This window comes from Spea bombifrons, chromosome 13 (assembly GCF_027358695.1).
Source record: "Spea bombifrons isolate aSpeBom1 chromosome 13, aSpeBom1.2.pri, whole genome shotgun sequence".
In the NCBI taxonomy this organism is placed as follows: Eukaryota; Metazoa; Chordata; class Amphibia; order Anura; family Pelobatidae; genus Spea; species Spea bombifrons.
In genome coordinates, this window is record NC_071099.1 from 11,797,106 (window position 1) to 11,808,425 (window position 11,320).

At 47.8% G+C, this 11,320-nt stretch overlaps 1 protein-coding gene across 1 annotated transcript; it reads right to left on the reverse strand.

The window, feature by feature from the left end:
- Positions 1-358: 358 nt before the first annotated feature.
- Positions 359-9,392, reverse strand: VAPB (VAMP associated protein B and C). The gene is made up of 6 exons (XM_053452736.1): positions 9,198-9,392; positions 4,413-4,565; positions 4,079-4,182; positions 3,509-3,589; positions 3,222-3,398; positions 359-2,923 (listed from the first exon to the last, which is right to left on the reverse strand). Exons 1-6 carry the CDS (start codon positions 9,253-9,255, stop codon positions 2,765-2,767), a joined length of 732 nt encoding a protein of 243 aa, XP_053308711.1. The 5' UTR covers positions 9,256-9,392; the 3' UTR covers positions 359-2,764.
- Positions 9,393-11,320: the final 1,928 nt, after the last annotated feature.

Consider the following 11,320-nt stretch of genomic DNA (forward strand, 5'->3'; position numbering starts at 1 on the left):
AACCCTTTATTTGGGACTCCTATTTTGAATTTAAATATTTTGAATAAAAAAAACATGTAGGATCAGGATTAATGTATCCAGTGTTACCATCACTTTCGATAGTTACATTGCGATAACCTTAAGGTAAAATTAGTAAGAAAACGCAAAAAAAAAAAAAAATAAGTTAAATAAAAATATTAAATATTTAATGGCTGTCGACTACTGCCACCTACTGGTATCTGCGCAGAACTGCAGGCAAGAAACTTTCGACAGAGGTTTGGTTCTAAAACGATGTTACTTTCTAAAAACCTTATTATTCGATGGACTTTTTTGGAATACTGCATGTAACAAAAGTCTGAACATCTAGGAGTAATGACTCGGCAAGTTCTATTTCATTTTTTTTCTGGTCGAAATATAACGATAACCGATATAACCAAGTAGGGTACCCGGCCGATGCCATAGACTTGCAACAGAGGGTTAAAAATTAACCAGTGGCTAGTAACGGGTACAGAATACTGGTGAACATCTAAAACAGAACCAACTTCAGACAAAAAAAATCAATTCTTTCTTTTTCTTTAATATTTTCACAATTTTAGAAGAGGGCGCTGACAATCCTGTTTTGTGAAAAGACAGTTATTTTTTTTCCTGGTATATTAAAACGGAACAAACCTTTTATTTATATATAATTTTTTCCTACGTTAATCCCCAAAGCCGTACAGAAGCTATTCGAAGCCAAATTATCAGATAAATCACCGCCTAAAACGAGAGGAAATATTTTGCGGGGTCTTCAGAAAGTAAACAGACGCCGTTTCCCGCACTAAAAGCTGCTCGATGAGATCCGTCATCTTCCGACAGCGCCTAATACAACACGAGGCAAACCGAGCCTGCGACGTACAATTTAACCCCTTCCGAAAACAAAAGAGCCTTATTCCGTAACACCGAGCAAATGTTTTGGCACAGGAGGAATCAGTAAGATGAACGCAGATTTTTTTTTTCTCGCAAAACAAAACAGTTTGCGGCAGAAACTGCCCCAGAACTTTTAACGGACTGGAAGACTGCAGGGGTGGGAAGTGTTAACATCGGACATGCGATACGGCGCCGGGTGGAATGCAATACCCTACGAAACAAAAGAGTGTCTCCCCACGGATACGCGCCGATGTGCTTGTGTTAAAGACCGGGGTGAGGGGTTTTTGCCCGGGCTGTTACGTCGGGTGCAGAATACGCAGAAACTTAATACATCGCTGGGGGCCGGAAATGCGATTTCAAAATCTTTCGTTACAGGGGAGGAAAACAAAATAAGAAAAAAACAGATACAAGTCTACATATATCGACAGGTGTATGAATGCGTCGGGTGGCTTTTAAACACGGGCGCTGGCTGCCGTTCCTTACGGAGACACTAGGGGGCAGCTGAGCACCAAAGAAACCTCTGACGTCTCAACACGCGCGACCTGCTCATTCGGGCCATTACCGAACACTGCCTGAACCTGTTTTTGGCCAAAAATATCCGGGAAATGCCCAGGGTTATAAATTCTGCCCCCTGGCGGCAGCAAACCCTAAACAATCGCACATAAAAAAAAGACAAAAGAGGTGAAATATTTCCGAAAGGTTTAATGTACACGAGGGTCTTGTAAGAGGGGATGTTAACACCTATTACCTCGTGGCCCCCCGAAATAAAACGGGGAGACAGATAGAACTGAACACTAACTCTTAGCTGCTACTGCAAAAGCCAAAAGTGTGTATATACATGTATGTGCGTACACCGTATATCATGAAGACAAAACATGCACCGTGCTTCTGCGGCTCCTATGTGCATTCGGGGGGGGGGCTTAACCCTTAAAATACAGGCGAGTCCAACACCAAAGGATAAATAAAGCCACTAGGCAACCCTTGCTTGGTCCCTTTGAAGGTAGTCCTATATGTAACCGATAACCGTATAGAAAGGCATGGAACAATTGACCTCGAGGCGGTTTGTGCGACCGACGCTTCTTCCTAAAACATCTTTGCAAACTCAGCAAACTGATTTTTCCGAACCTATCGTACGAATTTCAAACTCGGTACAAACCGTAACGCAAAGAACCCGGACAAAGAAAGTAAAGGGATGAAGCGAGAACGGAGAGACGTGTTTCTAAACGCGGGACGGGGAGAGAAAGACCAGAAGCGTTATTTTTTTTCTTTTTCTTTCCTATTTTTTTTTTTGAGTGCGGGGCAGGCGTCAAAGCCGGGATTAAGAAGGTGGACAAAATCCAGATCGACTATGAACATTTTGTACACAAATAATACATGAGCGTTATAATTTACAAGTAGCATGTATGATTAATATATTTATATATGTATAGAATCTGGAAAGGGGGGGGGTCCTACCACCTATCACCATTTGGAAAAAGCGCAAACGCGGTGGGCGGATACGCCAGCGGCCGGGAAACTTTTTTTTTGTTTTTAAGGATTTATGTATACTTTTTTCTTTAAAAGAGGTAAACCCAGTAACACATACCCAGAGGTTAAAAATGTGTGTTTTTTTTTCTTCATTAAAACGACGTTTTACAGTATGATGTTAAAGTATTAGTCATGTTGGTTATTCGATCTAATGAATCATACCGACCCTAGAAGCGTTACGTTATAATTGTGCAGGGAGGAACTTAAAGGCAAGACCTGTGAAATGTTTTACATTTTCTCTCCATCTTTTAAACATGGTTATGAATAAATTTAATCGTCTTGATATGGCTACACCATTGACAGTATGTTTTCAGGTTTGTTTTGTTTTTTTTTTCTCCCCCGCATGCTCAGTCTACAAGGCCACTTTCCCTATGAGGACGCCGATAAGGAAGAAGAGGATGATCAGGCCGATTGTCCGGTTGCTGAGGGTCTCCTCTTTTACCATCCGGGACGACGGGGGCGCTGGGCCGCTTGTTGCCTGGAGTTTTCGCAGCCTCAAGCCATCTTCCTCCTGCAAAACGATGACAGCCATGTTTATTGCTTATGATCATTGCTTTTCAAGATCCCTGATATTTTCTGCAGGTTATTCTTTATGACTTAAACATTTTGTTGTTCTATGTCCTGCATCATGTAAGTCCTTCTGTCCCTGGTAGAAGGTACCAATTCTAGACACAGCACACCATAGAGAAGTATCTCAGGCTATAGAATGCCTTCATTAAGCTGGAGGTTCAGCTCTATGGTTCCCGAACCAGTTACAGACGAGGAGCGCCTCGAGAGCAAGTTCCACACGGACTATGCGGCAGACTAACCTTAAACTGCTTGTTTTCCTCTCGTAGCCTCTGGATTTCATTCTGCAGCCGCTTGTTATCTTCTAGCGCTTTCTTATACTCCGGGTCATCCAGGTTGGAGCTTATTGACTTGGACAGGGAGGAAGATTCTGTCTTTGTTACGCTGCTGGATAAGATCTTGTTGATTTCTCCATCGTGCTGGAACAAACAAAGGCTTACACTCAAAACACTTTCCTTTTTCCCCGAGGAAAGGGGGTAGGACGACGCATTCATACGGAAAAAGGACCCTGAGCGGGAAGGGTACTCACAGGTTTATCGTTTTCGGCCGGCAGCTCGAACATACATCTAAGTTTGGAATCCATGAGGTCGTCTGGTTTTGCCTCTTTCCACTGGAAAAACGTAATAACAGCAGGAATGTAATGAAAAATTGACATTGAACGATTGTAACTTCAATCGGCGCAGGAAGCGTTCAAAAGATGGCGGGCTAGGTCCAAGTAGCACGACATCTACATCGGTTTGGTTGGAATCTATTAAAAGTATCCATGCAGTTCAATGGTTCAAAGCGTAGTTTGTTCTCGGTTAAAATGCATCTTCCAATAAAAAGATCAATTCTATTTTTGAAGATGTACTTGGGGCAAAATGGAGAGAAAAGCTAAATTTTTCTCTTGAGGACACTGTTCGCTAAAGCCAATGGACCACGGCACTGGAGACTAGGGGCCACCAATGTGTTAACTGCAAAACTGAACGTGCGTCTCAAAAGGAGATAAGTCCATCGGCTACCCAGGAGGGCCGAGGCCAGAGCTCTAAGTGATCATACAGAGTAAGTATCACAAGAAGACCTGCACCGAAAACTCAACACAAAAGGCCAATTTACTTACTACCGCTTCCATATCAGAGGTGTCTGGTGGGGCCACCATGGACTGGACCATGAACTTATGTTTGCTTTTCTCGTTGGGGTCATAGTCGAACGGTTGAAGCATCACTGCAATGGGAGAACTGGCGTTAGAAACACACATAACTAAGCGATTCGGTGGGGGGACGTCCCGGCAATGTACCGGGGGGTCACCAGGAACGTTCTGCGATCTACGTCTAGTCAAAGACAGCAAAGAAAAGTAACGACGAAGCTTGGAAGAGTCTGAGGTCCGAATTCTACAACATCTACACTTAAATGCGGAGTTTAAAAGCGAACGTAGCGCGCCCGCTAGTACTCACCGGACACGTTGACGGAGGAGCCGGGCTCGATGACCCCGCTGTTGGGTCGCACGCAGTACCTGCGAGGCGCTGTGGTCTTCACTTTGAAGCAAACGTTTTTATCTATGGGATTGGTGAGTTTCAGGTTGGTGGTAACGACATCTGTGAAGGGGCCTGCAAAGCGGAGCAAAAAACATACGGCTGATGAACGGTGTGTCGCGGGAACCTCTCTGAAAGAAGACGCGGAACATCGTTAGGACCTCAAAAAACAAAACAGAGCCGCGTCTTCCAGCCAAGATACCCGCAGATAACCTGGAACCGGGGGCACAGGGATGGAGGTGCGAACGGTACTTCCGGCGGGACAGGTAAGCGCATCCCTTTAAGCGGATCTGGGGGCATAAACATTCATATGCACAACAGCATCACAGCTCTAATTAAGTCATTTAATTAATGTAATCAGCGAGGAGCGAAATCTAAGCTACAATTATACATGTTGGCAAAACATCACGAGCTCCACGAACCAGCCGACAACACCGACTGCCTCCCTCCAACCCATCTCATGTGTCACGATCGCTGCGATGCTGGCGCGGGGTCTCCCTATACAGATAACCCCCCCCTCAACAAATGCTGTATTAAACCGTATGCGGCGGACATATGCAGATTCACCAGAAGAGGCCGTCGGGGCTGGCCATCAATGCCGGTGGACAAGCAGTCAGCAGAAGAGTTAATGGGCAGCGGTGGGAAGTATCCCTGGGGGGCTCTCAGGTTTCCAGGAAGGGGAAACCATAAAGTTAGCACTTTATGAGAGATGGACTGCTCGGACAGCAACATTACACTGTCAAAGCTGCCCTTGGCAAAAGACCAAGGCTGCTGCCCCATCAAGAGACCCCCCAAATGCCACAGAAGGTCTGGTCGCCCTGATGCTGTCAGGTACGGCGTCAGCCTTCGCTTTATTTAAAAAAAACACGGTGAAGAAATGGCGATCCCCTGAATAACGCAGAACACCCCCGCTATCCGTAACACGTCCCCGCAGCCCGCTGTCACTTCTATTTTTGATTTGCTGACTGAGAGAAAGCGAGGGCAACGATGAGCCGTGTCTGTCTGTGGGGTATATATCTGTCTTGAAGGGCACGTGGACAGTCTTCACTCCCGCTTGGCAAGGCTGGGTAACCGCGCACTAGTTATCGGTACTAGTTATCGCTACTAGTGTCAGGTACTAGCCATAACAACAAAGAAGAATTCTGGCTGAAACGTTTAAGGAGTAGAAAGAAAATGATATGAATTGGTGGTAATAAAAAAAAAAAGGGCAATTAAGAAATATCTCCCCGTCCCTCTGTAAGGAGCTTCGACCTTTGCCCCAATCGTTCCAGGGACTCTGTCACGACGTGACCCGCTCTCTCTAAGTCATAATTATGTTTACAGGTCAAAGGCGAGAATCTGGAGTTAACCGGCTCTCTCAAAAACCTGAAAGATTATCCTCACCGGCTTTTCAGACCAAGAAGGAACCGATTCATAACGTCTCAACAGCTCAAAATGCCAACTCTCGGAAACGATCACCTTCTCCTAAGACACCATGAAGTCCCTCAGAAGCCCTTTCATCGGCTCAACAACCAGCTTTAATTCTCTAAATTCCATCCCATTTACAAATTGCCAGCTCCTCGGGCTAACGACGTGGCACGTTGTCTCTCGCGTGATGGAGAAACGCGTCCTGGAAGCCAAGTAGAACTATAAGAAAGCAGCATGAAGCTCGGCAGGACCTTCAAAAGGCCACTTTTGGAATGAGACGGCATTGGGTGGAAACAATGTCCAAAAGACAATCGCTTCAAACGGAACGTCTGCTGCACGGAGGTCGATCGTTAACCCCGCAGGAAATCGAATCTATCTTTGGAAGGCAAGCTGCCGGCAGGCATCTCATGGATGGACCAAACAAAAACACAGAAGCGCATCAGGCGAGGTAACTATTTTCCGAGGCGTATCTGCTCCGTGCTCAGCGAGCGGCTATTTCCTTCCCTCTAGATCTGGACAGAGAACGTCCTGAACATTCAACACGTCAGGATACAATCCACCTTTTGTTGATACCCGCCGTGGTATTGTCTGCCTCCACATGCGTGGCTCTCTCGCTGAGCCGAGGAAGAAACATCAGTTTATTTTTGTTTGAACCCGGTTCAAGCCTTTCTCGCTTGGGCTTTTGTCCCTGAACGACCTGATTGATAATCAGGTATGTCCACCAACCTGTTCCGTTCTTACGAGCCGCGGCACGGTTTGGCTCTGCCCTCTGCATTAATTAAAGGTCCATTGATGCCCAATTAACCACATCAGACTATACACCTACGCCTCGTGCCTACAACTCGGTGCCGTCTATTCTTGATTGACATCGGGGGTAAAGGCAAGGCTCCCTGGATTCGCTACACTTACACACGACATCACCGGATGACTTCAGATTCACATTAAAAAAGGCTTGATCATCCTTAAGGATCAGCAATCACCACGACAGGAGGAGTGCGGCCCCTCCAACTATCCGGTGACCCTTTTATCTTTGAGGCTCTAAGGACGTATTGATTATCTAGTGAAGCTGCGGAAAGTAGATTAGCGCACAGCTCACTGCAATTCATAAAACCCAGCGACATCCAAAACGTGTAACTAAACGTAGCATTAGAGTAATAAACCGGGTTAAGGATCCGTTATTAAGAATTTCATCGGGAACTCCTGTCACGTGACAGAAGCGCAGGCACGGATAGGTGGAGGTCGCGGAAAATGAAAAACTTGTACTTATAAAACTAAAATGGAACGAAGGTGCGTGCGATTCACGACTGGCTAAGCGAAAGGGAGCCGTTTACACGATCCCTAAAAAAACTTACGGTACACAGAGGGGCGACTCTTGGCTGAACTCTCCGGATAACAAACCGCAACTCCCTCAACTATTAAGCGAGTCCTGCCCCGTTACCCAACGCGACAAGCTCGGTACTACCTGTCTGCACCACATTAGCCGCCGGCACCAAAGGGTTTGGACTCCTTAGGGTTTTGCCGCGGCCTAAGCAGCTTCGGACGCTGGGACAGAGTCATGGACCGAAGCCTGGAATGACCACCCTCCACGGCGTGAATCGCCACCGTGAGAGGGAGTAGTGGGAGTTGCTGCGGAAGTCTACATCGTCACGTAGAATGGTGGGCAGCCAGTGACAGACGGGATCTCCATCCGGCTCTCTTCTCGTTGGCTACACGCGCGGCTCGAACGTTAGAACAGAAAACCAATACCCCCAAGGTCAGCCAAACCATTCATTAAACCAAGTGTAAGGACCCGGCTTCGCCATTAAAGGGACACTCCAGCCGTCATACGCACTTTAGTGGGTGCGGTAGCTGTGTGGTTCCTTTAAATGTTGATGGCATCCCTTTAAATTATACCCATTTCCTGGGATTGGGGTTTAACCCGTTGTTACCCCCGAGGGCAGCCTTGTGTCCCCCTGATCTCAACAAATCTGAAATTGCAATAAAAGTATAATTGGAACTGAATACATCCCCACGCCTTTCTAAGAGGGGCTTCGGATATTCCAGGCTTTTCTTAGCCAGCGTTTTTCCTTTGTTGGAGTTTTCTGCTCTTAAAATATATCCACTTCAGCGCGACTAATAATACCTTCATTAAAGCGAGAGAAAAGAAGGAGCCCCATCCGAGCCCGGGGGGGGGGGGGATCCTCAAAGCGGTCACTTCTAGAACATAAAATTGAGCATGTGCCGTGCCGTGTGCCAGGTTAGATCAGGTTTCTGGCATAAACTGCAGATAGATAAGAGTTATAATCCCCCCGCCACTCCACAGAGATCATACATACACGCGTGAGCAGATACTAACCATAGGGGTTCGGTTACTGACTCTAAACACACACACACACACATTATATATATATATATATATACACACATGAACACGTATTTTACACTTATGGAGGCCCCTTTACATTACAGCAACAGTTGCTGATCAGGGTTGCTTGCCCACAGAGCTGACACTCGTGTCGACAGCTTGAGGGGTAATGTTCCCCTATCATTACTCCCGTTAACACAGACCAGCGACATACACGCCAGAGACGTGCAGCAGCCCCTACACAACATACACGTGTACAGGGCACGCACAACGACAGAAACGGAAGGAGCCTTTTAGCGATCTATTTGTGTATTTACGCTATAGACAGACTGCTGTCCGCGGGGGGTGCCAGGCCACATATAACCCACGGGGGGGTCAGAAAAGGGCATATACAGCACATACGGGCCCGGTATGTAAAGGGTGAGGGTGCCATGCTCTGTATACCATGGCTCAATATACAAAGGGTTAAGGTGCCACACTCAGAATAAGGGTGCCGCGGGCAGTATAGACAGGCTGAGGGGGGACACGGCATTATAGACGGGCTGAGGGGGGGGACACACCACGTATACAAAGGCTCAGTATATAAAGGGTCTGGATGCCATGCTGAGTCTGGAAGGGGGACAATCAGCATATAAGGGCCCTGAGTGTGCCATGCTCAGCATATAAAGAGTGCTGAGGGCTCCAAGCCACACTCAGTATATAAGAGGTAAGGGTGCCAGGCCCAGTATATAAGGCTGCTGATTGTCCCAGGCTCAGTATATAAAGGGTGAGGGTGCAATGGTTAGCATGTCAGGGCTGAGGGTGCCACGGGCCGGGTTCCAACTTCATTATATAAGGGTTGAGGCTGTCAGGCTCGGTATATACCGGTATAAGGTACAGGGTATATATAAGAGTCGCTATACAGGGCAAAATGAAGGTGGGGGGAGGGGTAAAGATGGCGGCCGCCCCCCAGGTACCTCTGAATTTCAGCTCGTGCTGAGGCTCCAGGACCAGGACCTGCTCCACTTTGGCCATGGCGGGCTGGGCGTTGTGTGCGCGGCGGGGAGGTCCGGGCTGGGGTCGGGGGACTCGGGCCTGGCTCTAACAGCCCAGCAGCAGCTGCACGACCTGGTGATGCAGCAAAGCGGCGGAGGGCGGAGGCTGCGCTGACGTCACGGACACTGCAGGCCCAACGCTCCGACAGCACAGCGCATGCGCAGGGGAGGAGACTGACTCAGGGGCGGGGAGCGGCACTCTCTCTCTCTCAGGGCGGAAACCGGACTAGCAACTGACAGCCTGAAAAGCGTGGACGGGTCAAATGACTGACAGGCTGTCTAGAGGCGGGGACTACACTACCAGGAGCAGAGGGGAGTGGGTTATTGATTGACAGTTTGAGTACAGGGACAGTGACTGACAGGCTGAGGGGAGTGGGCTAGTGACTGTCAGGCTTAGGGGAGTGGGTTATTGATTGACAGGTTGACTACAGGGACAATGACTGACAGGGCAAGAGGAGCGGATAGGCTGAGGGAGCTGGTTAGCGATTGATAGGTTAAGTAAAGGCACAGTGACTGAAAGAGCGAGGGGGGAGTGGGCTAGTGACTGACGGGCTGAGGGAAATGTGTTATTGATTGACAGGTTGAGTACAGGGACAGTGAGTGATAGGCTGAGGGGAGTGGGCTAGTGATTGACAGGTGATGGCTGGTGATTGACAGGCTGAAGGTAGTTGATACGTGTAACACTGCACCTTGCAGGGCTTGTGTTCTCCATCTCGAAGTTAAAACTCACCAGCTCAGACCCTTTGTAGCCCTTTGTGAATTCAGTGACATGAAATCAGTCCCCACCAACTCGTCGTTTAGTGAATAAAGTCCACTAGCTCCAGGGGTTTTCAGGCCTAGGGGACTAATCCAGATCACATTAAGATGCCATGTTGTCGGAAGAACAATCCCCAAGACAGTGATTCCCATCTCAAGGGTCCAGTGAGTCCCATAAAACACACTGGGCACGCGTTCTCAGGCCCTCGGGAGAAGCTGCAGCACCACTCCGAGGAAGTGGCATTTTAATTATTCAAGGGTTTCTGCAGCAGAAATGGCTACCGTGCCACGTCCTTGGTTGGCCTCTGTGAAAGTCACCTCTGCTGGAGCACCTGATAAAACTGCCCCTCTGGTTCATGAAATTTAAAGGGACAGACGCTCTTTTTTTCCAGGTTTCCGTGGGAATCGCTGATTGGTCAGTTACCGGGTAACCCGGGCATAACGACCAGTAACCGACGGATTAAGATGTAATTCATATGATAATAAAGGCATTTAGTGAATATTTTTAACTAGAACTAGAATCTCGAGCATTCATTTGTTTGAACACTCTGGGATTTTTTTTTTTTTTGCCTTTTCTCGAGTCTTGACGTTTTTAAAGCTCTGCTTTATTCTTTAAACCCTTCCGGCAATGCGGCCGAAATTAATCTGAAAACATTCCTTATCTGGAACGAACTTCGCCCTTTCCAAAAGCACGGAATCGGCTCATTCCGATAGCAAAGTCTAATGGACTGTATTGGGGAAACTCATTGGAAAATAAAACCCTGGGCAGCCGCCAGGAGGGGGGAGGGCAACCAGTACAGGCGTATGGGGCCAGAGCCAGAAAGGGGGTCTGGCCTCTTAGGACCCCCTAATTGGCCCGAGTGGGCCTGCTTCACGGTACTGGACTCTACTGGCCCAATACCATTGCCCAAGACCTTGCGGGCTTTGGGACCCAGAGGGAACTCTCACTGTTCAACTCTGAGTCTCAGGGTTTTTGCCCCAATCTCAGGGGCAGATTCTCAGGGTCAGACAGTCTGGGGCCGACTCCTTCCTAGTCTACCCTGCCGTGATCACATATAAGACTCCCATTTGGTGTTTTTGCTACCAGTATGTTATGGCTGCTTGAATGCAGGTGACTCAACAAAGTGTATCTTTGTATAACGACATGGCAATGTTTCCATGGCGACCGGTATTAGAGCCACTTGGGCAACACTTTTGTTGAGTAACTTCATAGAATCTTCACAATAGGCTTTTAGAGGGTCTGCCCATTTAGAAAGATGGCCCCCTTTCTGTGGATTTTGGCCTGGTGG

What these genes read in the sequence shown, in the direction of transcription:
- VAPB (XM_053452736.1), bottom strand. Translation starts at nt 9,255, where the DNA reads ATGGCCAAAGTGGAGCAGGTCCTGGTCCTGGAGCCTCAGCACGAGCTG. An exon ending in CCTCTGATATGGAAGCGGTA is followed by an intron (nt 3,590 to 4,078) that starts GTAAGTAAATTG and finishes ACGTTTTTCCAG; the next exon opens with TGGAAAGAGGCAAAACCAGA. An exon ending in AGGAAAACAAGCAGTTTAAG is followed by an intron (nt 2,924 to 3,221) that starts GTTAGTCTGCCG and finishes ATCGTTTTGCAG; the next exon opens with GAGGAAGATGGCTTGAGGCT.